General features: G+C 41.7%; 1 protein-coding gene across 1 annotated transcript in view; it reads left to right on the plus strand.

Moving 5' to 3' along the window:
* MSANTD1 (Myb/SANT DNA binding domain containing 1) overlaps positions 1 to 12,905 on the plus strand; it is a 49,070-nt gene extending 36,165 nt beyond the window's left edge. Inside the window, exon 4 of the mRNA XM_061584327.1 lies at positions 12,513 to 12,905. Within this exon, the coding sequence (XP_061440311.1) occupies positions 12,513 to 12,753 (241 nt within the window). The 3' untranslated portion in view covers positions 12,754 to 12,905. The remainder of the gene's footprint in view (positions 1 to 12,512) is intronic.
* Positions 12,906 to 13,800: the final 895 nt, after the last annotated feature.

Raw genomic sequence — 13,800 nt, forward strand, 5'->3', positions numbered from 1 at the left:
AGGGGGTTGGACTCGATGGCCTACAAGGCCCCTTCCAACTCTATGATTCTATGATTCTATGGCTGATTTTTAATGAATTTCAACAGATTATGAGAACAGAGAAAAAAGTCCAAAAGGGCTCTGAGGTTTTTCTCTCTCTTTTTATACTTTGAACTCTCGATTCTCTCTGACTGTTTTGTGTATCGCCATGAAAATTGACAGGGTTGTTAAGCAAGCGTTTCTGAGTTCAGGACTATAAGTTTTGTAAGGTTTTGTTTTGAAATGAGCTTATGGGAAGCATCAGAATGGCATGGGGGTATTTTCAATTTCACATTGCGGAATGTGAAAAATCCCCGCTGGTTATAGTATACAGGCACTCTCGTGGCTGTATAATACACACTCTGTCCATCATTACTCTCTCTCAAAAAATAATAGAAAAACCAAGCAGCTTAAACTAGAAACTACAATCTTCTCCTGGCTAGCTACAAAGAATGAGCTTTGAGGTGTGGCCTTCAAGAAAACAGCATGCTTACATGCTTCTCCGGCCCTCCAAGGCAGTCCTACTAGGCCTATACTGAGACCGCTGGTTAGTCCTCATAACAACAGATAGAGTAAAAGCCTTTTCAGAATAGGCTGGAAATCAGGCAGTCCTCCAACAATTCAAATGTCAGTCATGGGTTTTCTGCTTAGAGATACATGGGAGGGACCTTTTTGCTATAGATATAATTATGAATTAGGATTGGCTGAGTCCTGCAGAGACCTGATTGGTCAAAGAACAGTAGATTGACAGAAATGTTTGCAGAATTTATCTTAGTTCAAAGTATAAAATGTGTGTGAGAGATAGGAAAGAGCTTTGAAATTTTAGAGGGGACTTTTTTTTAAATTGCTTGACATTTTCCTTGGGAGGGCTATGCTTCAGTAGCCCTAATAGGCCAGCCTCCACTGCTCCAGTGTCAGTCTGCATTCTGGAGGACTGTGATAAATCTGCAACTGGTCCTCCCCCCACCCATGGCTTATGCTGTATGATCCCCAAACTCATGAATCTCTTGGTTGCCAACTCTCTTCCCTTCATTGCTCTTGTGACTGAAGTAGAAGTTTCATTGGGTGAAACTACACAACCCTATATGTTTACTCAGTGATGTAAATTCCATTGTGTTCATTGAGGCTTACTCCCAGGTAATGTTTATAGGATTGCAGCCTCAATTTTGAGGGGAGGGGGTCAACTCCTTAGTTTTTGCTTGTTATGTACCTATTGTTAGCTTTTAACTGCTTTATTACTTTAAACGGCTTCATTCTTTGTTTTCTTTTATTGCTGTTGTTGAACTTATGTAGCTATGGAATTTAGGGGTGAGGTGTAAGAAAGCATGGGTAAACTTCTTTGCAATTTCAATTTCTCAACATAGAGCTCACCCAAACTGGTCTGTAGTTATTGTTAAAAAGTTGAAACTGCCAGAGAAAATACTTTTTCCTATGTCCCAATTTCTACAAGCTCATGCCTTCACCAATAAACCAACCGGATTGTTGAGCCTCCCCCAGGAGGATCAGGGAGGGGAGTCAGTCGAGCCTCAGCTTTCCCAGATAGATCAGGGAGAGGAATCAGAGGTGGATGACGTTTTCGAGGGCATTGAGGAAGGGGATGAAGTCGACAGCCTGCCAGTTTCCATGGACAGTCCTCCCACCAATGCAGATCTCGCTCCACCTACAAGTGCCCCAACTCCACCACCCCAGGACTCCCCGCCTGGCACTTCAAACACTTCCCCGCCAAGGGGCTCCTCACCCCCTGAAGTCAAGCTGGCACCTAGCGAGTCTGTACTGTCAGATGAGCAGGTGGAAGCTCACCCCCCCCTCGACCCTCGTGAGACACTGTGGGAAGTGGGTCGGCCAGAAGGTCGGACTTCAAAAGAGATTACGAGTGAAGACCTTTGCTACCTAAGGCAGCGCCCCCCTGATTGGGTTGCTGAGTCAACTTACTCCACATGCTGGATAGCTCAGATACGATCAGTAGTGAGTCAGCATAGCCAGGTCTATGAAGCTCACTGCTTTTGATGTAACCATTACTCTAATAAAACAAGAATTAATTCCAGTCTCGTCTCCGTCGCATCTCTCAGACCCTGGGCAGGGCAAGGATCTATTTTAAGGACTGAATCAAAGGTGTGTATTTCAAAATCAAGGATTAAATAATTTTTCCTGCCTGTTATGGCCCACTGGGTTCTGTAGAGCTATAAGTAGTAGGATGATGGTATTAAAGCTATAAGGTATTTCTTTTTTCCATCCTTTCTTCTCTAACCAGTTTTTTATTTTCCACTCAATGAAATTATCTTGTAATACAAGTCTTTTAAGTAATATTTTCTCTCCCCCTTTTTATTAAAAGTTCATCACAAAATCAGTAGAAAGGGGGGATGGGTTTAGGAAGAGGAGATATTGAGATATGAGTACCGGCACCTCAATTTTTACACACCCCGATAATAATAATTTATGAATAATAATCTGTTGATTCATGCTAAAAAAATAGAATTTACGAGATTGTAATATTATGCCCTTTCTCCAAAGAGCTCAAATTGATATGCATGATTCTTTACCCTTCCCCTGAGAGCCAGTGTGGCCTAGTGGTTAGAGTGTTGGACTAAGACCTGGGAGACCAGCGTTCGAATCCCCACACAGCCGTGAAGCTCACTGGGTGACCTTGGTCCAGTCACTGCCTCTCAGCCTCAGAGGAACGCAATGGTAAACCACCTCTGAATAACGCTTACCACGAAAACCGTATTCATAGGGTTGCCATAAGTCGGAATCGACTTGAAAGCAGTACATTTACATTTTTTACCCTTTCCCACACTTCTGTCCTCAGAGAATACACTGAGTACCTAAACAACACAGTTTTTACTAAGGGTAGTGGTAGATGATAAAATTAACTACTCAATGGGATGTATGCTGTTGATTTTTTATGTTTTGATTTACAACAATGCCATCTACACCAGTATCTAAAGTACATGTGGGTTACATACATTGCAAAAGTTAGTGGAGGACACAACCATGGCCTAACACCCACACCCACACACTCCTCAACATTTACTGGCATCAGAATGATGACGGGTGGGAGCAGTTTCTTCAGCAGCATCCACAACAGGCTTTTTTTGTTGCTGCTTCTTCTTCCTGTGATGGCTTAATGTTCACATTATATTGTAAACAAAGGAAAACGATGACACATCCTTCTTGGGCTTTGTGATGTACTATGTTGAGATGCATGAGGAGGGTAAAGTGTTGGATTTTTGAGATGCATTGCAGCGGAGTAGAAATAAGTAGTCTGTTAAGACTGGTAGCTGAAAGAAGAAAAACATATAAGGTTTATTACTGCAAAGAAATAAAATCATACATGCTGTTGCAGCCATGGTGGACCCATGAGGCTTGTACTCACAGGCACTATCTGTAACTGATTAGATAGGAAGAGAAGGGAGGAAGCAGAGCTGAGAGAGAGAAAAGCAGAGATGGTATCAGTGAGGCAAGAATAGGTTGTCTTCTGTTCTGACCTGCAATACAGAGTGTGGAAGCCACAAGATACAAACAAGAGATGTTATGTTTATTCCTGGTCTGAATGGAAATGCTTTAAGTGTTGCTACTTTAACCAAAAAGGGCTTTAATGTGAACATTTGTGGAAACTTGTGCTCAATAGCCATGGGTGGAGAACAGCAGGCTTTTGAAAATCATGGTGTCTTTGAACCAGATTGTCCAAAGGAACAGGCAAACATGATAAAGTGCTGTACAAGAACAGATTGCCTTGAGCTATGGCACAGATGGTTTGAATATTGTTATATGAATGACATACTTGATCTGGAAATGAATAATCTAGCCAAAGGCATAACAGTAAAGGTGTGCAACAGTGGCAAAGACCAGTGTGTGAACTGCATAAAAGGGAAGGGCACAAAGTCATCCATTCCTAAACAGAATGAAAGGCATTCAAGGAAGCACTCAAACTGGTGTACAATGACTTACGTGGACCCATCCAGGCCAACAGATTATGGGTCCAGCTTACTAACAGTGCAGAAAGTTTGAATGAAAGAATAATGGTACAGGCAGGTGTTAATGGATGAGCCTTGATCTCAAGGTTGGTACCAGAGAATTTCCCAGAGCTTGGAAGATTACTTTTAAAAAGTAATAAACTACAGTTACAATTACTTGGCCCAGAAAAGTAGTAATTACCGTTACAATTACAATTGCTCTGAAAGTAACTGATTACTTTACTTTTTCTCAAAAGTAATCACTACAATTACATTTCAGTTACTTTTTTAAAAAAACTCCTACAAGGTGCTGGCCTTGGCTGCTGCACATCTAAGAAGCCTAAAACAATATTAAAAATAAACACACACACACACGGGGTAGTTGAATAAAAAAAATTATCCATAAGATTAACATAATGGCATAACAGAATCTCACATCCCCCCAAGCAATGAAGATACCCCAACTCTTGAAATCAAATTTTACACTTGAAATGCTTTTAAAATATGTTTCTGTTATGTCTCAAAAGAACAAGATGCTCAAAGAGCATGTCAGACAAGGAATGTCTTTTTACAGTCATTACGTTGCCACCAGTACTGAACAGGCGTTCTGCTGCGGCGCTTGAAGGCATGCCTGTGTTGTGCTGCAAAAAACACCGCAGCACACGTGGAAAGCCATGGAGTGATGACACTTCCCTGCTGGGAGACCTCAGGTACCTCACCAGTTCCTCCTCAGCAGTGTCCACTGCTGACTTCTTGCCCTGGGGCAGAAAGTTAAAGAAGTCATCTTCTAAGTCATCTCCTTCCTGGTCTTTATCTGAAGACTGATCACTGTCCTCATTAAGTACACCCATCTTTATTTCAGCTTTCAACAAGGCTTCCATTGTGTATCTAAGAAAGAGAGAGGATATGTTAACACGTATATATTAGGAAACCATCATCTGCTCTTCATTTCCTGATGCTTGTCATGTCCCCTGGTTCAGGGTCCAGCCTGAGCCTGTGGATGATGACATGGAAGGTAGGAAGGTGACCAAGTCACCACACTCATGGGGCAGCACAGCAGACCCTTAAGGATTACCTGCAGCAACCCAAGGTTGTGATGAGGAGCCCCAGGAAGAAAAGGCCCAGCCCCTGCCTACCACCTTAAGCCCTCTGATGCCTCCCTTGAGACAACATTTCCCTTGGAGTAATCCACCCAAAGGGCTTCCCTAATGTTCTTACTTGTTGGTATGGGTGGTGGCCTGACACGATTCCAGCCGATCTAGTTTGAAGCGAGGGTGTACACAGGCTGCCAGAAGAAGCAGATCCCTGCCAGATCCCCACCTCTCAAGGGTTGTCTGCTGCTGCTTCAGCATTTTGGGAGGAGGGGTGTCATGCATTGGTTCAGGAAGGCCACGTCTCCTTGTCTTTATTGCTTCTTCAATTGCTCTCAGCTTCTCAGGGTGTGCGCTCTGAGGAAGAAGAACAAAGCATGAATCCGAGAAAAAATGGAAGAGGAACTTCACAATTTAAACATAAATAGACAATGGACACTCTTTGAGGACCAGCATGACAAAGGCTTACCTCAAAATGTTTCCTCACATTGGATGAGGAGGAAACAGCTGATCTCAGATTTTTGATCCTTGGAAGGCAGTAATTGCATCGTACAACAACATTTTTCCCACTCTGGCTCACAAATGTACAAGCTTTCTCAAAGCCAAACCATGGTACTTGCTGTTCTGCAGATGTGGCTGTGGGCAACTGGCACTGCTTCATGCCCTCCTCCTCCTCGTGCACAGGGCCTCCTTTCTGAACCTCACTTTCTAGTTTTGCCTCCTCAGGATCAACAAGCTGTGACTCAAGTGGCCGCACTAACTGACTGCTGCTCTCAGCAGCAAAACCTGCAACAGGCGTCTCTGTAATAAACAAGAGATAATGCTCCTATATGGGTGAACTTCAGCTGTGATGTGCCCCCATCTCTTCCCCATGCTGCAAGATCCCCCAGTCAGAGTGGAAGTAAGCAGGTCGATAGCACAATTAAAAGAGATCCCATTTGCTCACTGAATAACCCTGCCTGGGCCAGTCTAACCTACTATCTCACAGGGTTGTTGTGAGAACAAAATGAGACTAGGGTTCAAATCCCCACATAGCCCTGAAGCTCACTGGGTGACCTTGGGCCAGTCACTGCCTCTCAGCCTCATGAAAACCCTATTCATAGGGTCACCATAAGTTGGAATCAACTTGAAGGCGGTACATATATTTTTTATTTTGAATATGATGATTATGATAATAAATATGCAGCATTTCAAATTAATTCTGTATGAGAAGCATTCCATGCCAAGCTTGGAAAACCAAGGATGAGGTATAAAATGTAGACAAAAATACTTTTGACAAAATGCCATTTATATTTTATATATATGAGTCTGGGTAGGGAACATTTAATCTAGCCTACTTGCTTTCAGCAAGAAGGGTTAAGTGCCTTCAGGCTAGGGCAGTCACCAGAAGGCCACAGCAGAGACAAAGGAGCCTAGTGTTGTGGAGATGTTAGATGGGAGCTTTGGGGAGTAAAGATGGAGGCTCCTGAAGGCTGCAATTCTAAACACACTTACTAAGGGATTAAGCCCCATAGAACTCAACAGGACTGACTTCTAAGTAGATATAGTTTGGACTGTGCTGTTGGTAAACCTTGACTAGGGTTCTTCTGCAAAGACATCCATATCCAAGCAGGGTTGGCAACCCCCTGCCTGGAATACCCTGCCCTTATCTTTTAATGTGGCTGCTCCAAATGTTTTTACAGATTTGACCCTTTACTTCAGAAAGAGGTCTGAAAAATGAGTAAGAGTAAGAAGTATCTTTTAAAATTGTTCTTTTCAATTCACTCTTGAATGAACATCATACCTAGGGCAGATCCACACCATTCCTTTAAAGCACATTCAACACCCATTTGAAGCACATGAATCCCACCACAGAATCATGGGAACTGCAGTTTGTTAAGAGTGGTGAGAACTATAACTGTGAGGGGGAAATGACACTTCCCAGAATTCTTTAGGGGAAGTCATGCGCTTTAAATGCGAGTTGGATGTGCTTTACACATATTGTGTGAATCTGCTTAATAAATTTTGCCTGCATGTAAATTTTTTTAATTAATTTTTCAAAATGAAAATAAGCTATAAAGTGTAGTGGGTGACCATGGGCTATTCACCATTTCTCAGCCTATCTGTCCCTCAGGATGAAAACAATGGAGAACCATGACTACCCCAAGGCATACTTAAAATGTAAAGGAAGTATTGTACAACCATAGTATGCAATTGGATACTTATAGGGACACAGCATGACAAAACTGGGTGGAAGTAAAAGTTCTACACTTAGGAAAAAGAAACCAAATGCACAGTTATAAGATGGGGGATACTTGGCTCAGCAGTACGACATGCAAGAAGGATCTTGGAATTGTTGTTGATCACAAGCTGAATATGAGCCAACAGTGTGATGTGGCTGCAAAAAAGGCAAATGCTATATCAGGCTGCATTAACAGAAGTATAGTTTCCAAATCATGTGAAGTATTAGTTCCCCTCTATTCAGCACTGGTTAGGCCTCATCTTGAGTGCTGTGTCCAGTTCTGGTCTCTGCACTTCAAGAAGGATGCAGACAAACTGGAACAGGTTCAAAAGAGGGCAACAAGGATGATCAGGGGATTGGAAACAACGCCCTATGAGGAGAGACTGAAGGAACTGGGCATATTTAAACTGGAGAAGAGAAGACTGAGGGGAGATATGATAGCACTCTTCAAGTATTTGAAAGGTTGCCACACAGAGGAGGGCCGGGATCTCTTCTCAATGATCCCAGAGTGCAGGACACAGAATAATGGGCTCAAGTTGCAAGAAGCCAGATTTCGACTGGACATCAGGAAAAGCTTCCTAACTGTTAGAGCCATACAACAATGGAACTAATTACTAGAGAGGTAGTGGGATCTCCGACACTGGAGGCATTCAAGGGGCAGCTGGACAGCCATCTGTCGGGAATGCTTTGATTTGGATTCTTGCATTGAGCAGGGGGTTGGACTTGATGGCCTTATAGGCCCCTTCCAACTCTACTATTCTATGATTCTATGAAAATATTTATATAAGCATGACTATCAAATATGTTTATTTATATAAACTGTAAAGATATTTATAGTGCAATCCTATGTTTGTTTACTCAGAAGCAAGTCCCAATGTATTCAATGGGGCTTACTCAACCAGGGAAAACTGCAGCCTCAAGTGATAAGGAACTTGTTCTTTTAACAAGTCCTTTAAGTTGAGAGCTTATCCCAGTCTGCGTCTGTGTTGAAATTGCTTTTTAATATGTTTTAAACTTTTTTCTTAAAAAAAAGGTTTTTAAAGCTTTTAAAAATGTTTTTAAAGATGTTTTGTTTTAATATCTTTTAAAGTCTGTTTTTATGATTTTTAAAGTGTTTTTAGTGCTTTTGTTTGCTGCCCTGGGCTCCTACTGGGAGGAAGGGTGGGATATAAATAAAATAATAAAAATAAATAAATAAACTTCATTCATTTTTTTAAAAAATGAGTATTAGTTTCCTACATAATAAAAACTGTGATAAACCCTGCCTAATTTCTTTAAAAATAGGGTTGGAGGGAGAGAGATTTACAACACAAACACAAGTCTGCACTTTACTCACAATCATGAAAGGGCAGGGTTGCAGCCAGAGCTTTGAAAAGTTACTTTAAACTACAACTCCCATCAGCCCCAGCCAGCATGGCCACTGGATTGGGCTGATGGGAGTTGTAGCTAGAGCATGATCTGTTTAAAAAAAAGTTGTGTAGGGGGGGTTACGTTTTGGTGTATATCTCGGGAATTAGACCACTTAGAAACTTTTTTTTTAATTGAAGCGGAGAGTCCAGAGAGTAAGGGGTGGTAGCCAGAGAGCCGGAGCCCCCCCCAAAACCAGAGACTCCAGCCGAAAACATACACACCGGGGCACACACACACACAAATCATCGTCACTCACCTCCACAGCTCTTCGCCATTCTGCCTTCCTTGCCCTGGCTTTTTCCTCCGGCGTCCATTTTTTCCTCTCAGAGTCAGATGCTAGCAGGCTCCCCCTGCCTATTCATCTCTTCTATCGTGCCTCCTAACACAGATCACGAGGGAAGAGACAGTCTGCGCAGAGGTCCAATCAGTGTGAGGCACATGTCTTGTGTTAACCAATCACAGCCAGGAGCTGACTTCCCCTTGTTCCCGCCCCCAAGTAATGTCCAACCTAACGTGGAAACGTTAAAGTTGAAGCTGAAAAGTAGGGAAATTACTATTCGTTCCGTTACTTGCCAAATGTAATGGAATTACCCACTCGTTATTTAAAATTGTAACGAATTAAAAGTAACTCGTTAAAAATAATGAGTTACTTCCAAGCTCTGGAATTTCCATGCATGGCTGTACAGAGTTTATTTATTTTATTTATTTATTATTTGATTTATATCCCGCCCTTCCTCCCAGCAGGAGCTCAGGGTGGCAAACAAAAATGCTAAAAACACTTTAAAACATCATAACAGACATTAAAATACATTAAAAACAAAACAACATTAAAACGTTTTTTTAAAAAAAGCTTTAAAAGCATCTTTTAAAAAGGGTTAAAAAACATATTGTTAAAAAAAATTTAAAAAGCATTTCTAACACAGACACAGACTGGGATGGGTCTCAATTTAAAAAGCGTGTTGAAAGAGGAAAGTCTTCAAAAGGCGCTGAAAAGATAACAGAGATGGTGATGAACCTCCTCATAAGATAGTATCTGCAGAGCACAGTGATTGACGGGTTATATAAGGGATAAGATGGTCTTTCAGGTATCCTGGTCCTGAGCTGTATAGGGATTTGTACACCAAAACTAGGACCTTGAACTTGGCCCAGTAGCAAATGGGCAGCCAGTGCAATTCTTTCAGCAGTGGGGTGACATGTTGGTGATACCCTGCCCCAGTGAGCAGTCTCACAGCTGCATTTTGCACCAGCTGCAGCTTCTGGACCAAGGTCAAGGGCAGCCCCCCATAGAGTGCATTACAGTAATCCAACCTGGAGGTTACCCGTGCATGGACAACAGTGCTCAGGCTATCCCGGTCCAGAAACGGCCACAGCTGTCTTGCCAGCCGAAGCTGGTAAAAGGCACTCCTAGCCACAGAGGTCACCTGGGCCTCTAGTGACAAAGATGGATCCAGGAGCACCCCCAGACTACAGACCTACTCTTTCAGAAGGAGCACAACCCCACCCATAACAGGCAAATCACCAGTTATCTGAACTCAGGAATCACCAACCCACAATGTATCTGTCTTGCTAGGATCCAGACTCGGTTTATTGGCCCTCATCCAGCCCACCACCAAGTCCAGGCAGCAGTCCAGGGCTTCCTCCTGATTCAGATGTTACAGAGAAATAGTGCTGGGTATCATCAGCGTACTGCTGACACCTCACCCCAAATCTCCTGATGACCGCTCCCAAGGGCTTCACATAGATGTTAAACAGCATGGGGCTCAGTGGTGTGCTGGTAAATGTTTAACAACCGGCTCTCACCTACCTTGGCATAGATGCATGCTGGAAGTGTGAGATCAGCTGGAGCGCAGGGGAGCTCAACAACCAGCTCGCAAAATTGCTGAAAATTTAGCAATCGGCTCTTGCGAGCCGGTACGAGCCAGCTCCAGCACACCACTGTTAAAACAATATTTTCAAATCAGGGTTGCTCATACAAACAATGCCAGAACTTGTGTTCATTAGGGGGGAAAAATGCCAGTAAATCATGAAGTGAGAACATTCACCCATAGCAATTCAGTTTCTTAGAACTGAACCAGTTACATTCTGATACGTACACAAATATGCAGTGGTGTGGGGATCTCAACATTTTATGTAATATTTCCACTGCAAATGAAGCAAAAACTCATTGGAATCTGAATTTCTCATGAAACAGTATAAGAATGTTCCAGTATTGGAACAGCTATACTAGCAAACAAACAAGTCTAGCATCAGGATGCTAATAAACAGGAGTATTTGGAAATCTTAAATGTTAGCACATGGTGGTAAAATCCTTGATATATTTAAGTCCAAGGTAAATACAAAATCTCACACTTCTTGAAAGAGGTTTAACTACACACAATTTATACCAAATTAAAATTGTAGTTCCCTATAAGTAGTGTTTTCAAACACTATTTTAAACAATATCTTTACTTAGCGAATAGAGAAAAATGGACTGCCTTCAAGTTGATTCTGACTTATGGCGACCCTATGAATAGGGTTTTCATGGTAAACGGTATTCTGAGGGGGTTTACCATTGCTTTCCTCTGAGGCTGAGAGGCAGTGACTGGCCCAAGGTCACCTAGTGAGCTTCATAGCTGTGTGGGGATTCGAACCCTGGTCTCCCAGGTTGAACTTTTAAGTAAATTAAATAGCTGATTCAACAAAGAAGCTACAAATTACCTATATTATATCTGGATCAATGGTAACAGTAAAGAAATCCGGCCTTTTGCAGAAGATTACAGATCAACATCATTGTTTTGATAAGAAAAGAAATATATACATCCTTGTTAACGTTGTTTTATGCCACACCTACTCTACGTTTGTTCCAAAAACCACACCTCTGCAAATCCCACCCTGTTCTTCACCATAGGCCAAAGAAAGGAAAACAGTGCTTATAAGTGATCCATGCATATTAGCAAATTCTCTAATCCACCTCTGAAACATGAGATCCCACCTTATTGGTCTTATGAGAACAATGCTTCATTAAGCATCAATAACTGTTTCAGACACTTGCCACTGTTGTGCAAGAATGCCATTAATAACAGAACAAATTAATACTTTCTAACCCTACCCAGACCTATAGCACTAGTAAGTTAAGGTCTATAGAACACCAATACTAATATACCATAATTGCCTTACCTATTTCTTCCCAAGGTACTATTTTTAAAAAGGAAAACAGTGCTTTACAATATAAGAAGCTTAGAATCCCCTCTAAAATGAACACGAATATTAAATGTATTTCCTAAAACAAGGAAATTGTCAAAAGCTCTGATGCAAAAGAATGTTAGTGATAAGTCTTGGGACCTTGGGTGGGTGAGGGTGTGGACAAAAAAATTCTTTGTGTAAACAATGTCATGTGGTGAATGAGTACACCATATAATGTTTCTAGGTGGGTTGTCAGAAAGCATGGAAGGTTGTGAGGGAAATTTGAGAAACCATAGGAGTGTTCAGGCAATCACGTGTTTTGTCAGGTCCTCAACTGCATGGAAGGTTCTTCTTTAGTTCAAATGAATGTGAGTAGAAGCCCCATGCAGATTTTCCCTGTGTAACATGGGAAGGGAGGACAAGCATGAGGATGTGCCCGCACACACCTCTTGTAAACACTTTTGTGCCAGTAAACACTTTTGTAGGAAAGGGCATTTTTTCTGCTTTTTTAAACAATTCCGGTTTTTTGCTGATTTGCTTTGCCCAGTCCAGGTGAACATTAGACACAAACACCTTATCAAAACAAGTTGCACAATGCTGGGTTCCTGATAACAGCTTCACAAAAACAGATTTAATGCTGAAACATTTGCTTTTCAGAACTGAAGAGAGACCAGTGAAGAAAAGGAAAATGCAAAGTTGTAGCTTTCAAAAGAAGAAACTAAAGTTAATGGAAGCAATGCTGGAGGAACAAAAGAAACTGAGTAGGGCGATGGAAGAAACCTGCAGGGAAGTGCGGAGGATTCTGGATCAGCAGAACATCATCCAAGTGCAGAGTCTGCAGTTGCAAGAGAGAATGATGAATTTATTGGAGAAAATGATCTCCAAAGCCAATGTTTAGTTTCTCTTGCGATGCTCCTGAAAATACAGTATTTATCTATTTTACAGAAATTGCATATTGCATACCCTAGGATTGCCTCTTCTTTATAGGTAAATTAAAAATTGTAATGTATATATGAAGAGTTTAATCAGTGTAGGAGGTGAGCCATCAAGACAACTGGGTATTTCTTAATGAAATAAAAATGGTCTTGCTTTGTGAATTTATTTTTCTAGATCCTAGATAGTCAAGAAAGCAACTGAATTACGATGCTCAATTTGAGCAAGCTTGATTTGGGGCACCCATCTTTTTTCTGTTCAATGACCCTGGGAACAGCAGGTCATCATGTAGCTTCAGCCCTACATTCAAAGTACACAGCAGCTGTAAAAAAAATCCCCAGGCCACTTTGTCTTCACTGTAAGGAAAGAACCGTTACTACCCAAAAGTCATTTGATTTTCTTTCCCTCACCCTCTGGTGAAGTGGGAAGAGCAATGGAGGGGAGGAAGAAATCACCCTTTGTGAAGACAGTTGATCAAAATGCAGTTTCATAATGTACATTTTGAGAGAAGACACATCTTTAAATGTAGATTTTTATGTAGATTTTTTTTAAAAAAAAAAGATTAATGCAGAAATGGGATGGAATGGATTTATGAGTGAACAAATGGACCAGAAATAGACCAATTAATCTATCCCTAAACAAGGCACATGCACATGGTAGTTTAGTGTGTGTCTGGTGCTACTTGCATCCCCTTGTAATTTGCATGGTTCACATGACATTGCAGGCAAGCAGAAGCTATCACACAGTTTCCCCCTTTAAATCTGTATTAATCCAATCGGCTGATAATGTGAAAAGGAAAGGAAAAACCACCTCCTCTGTGCTGTGCTCCTTGTAGGTTTTTTTAGATTTTTTTTAGTTGGTGGGCCCTCTTGTGCCCATTGCCCACTCCCTCTCTCTGTTGCCTGCAAAAGCTGCTGCAGCTGTAGCCTACTTTGCCTTTTCACTGAGTCCGCCTTTCACTTACTCTTGGACAATGGAGAAGGGGAGGGGCGTCTAGTCAGTTTCATTTTTT

Source organism: Rhineura floridana, chromosome 9 (assembly GCF_030035675.1).
Source record: "Rhineura floridana isolate rRhiFlo1 chromosome 9, rRhiFlo1.hap2, whole genome shotgun sequence".
Taxonomy (NCBI): Eukaryota; Metazoa; Chordata; class Lepidosauria; order Squamata; family Rhineuridae; genus Rhineura; species Rhineura floridana.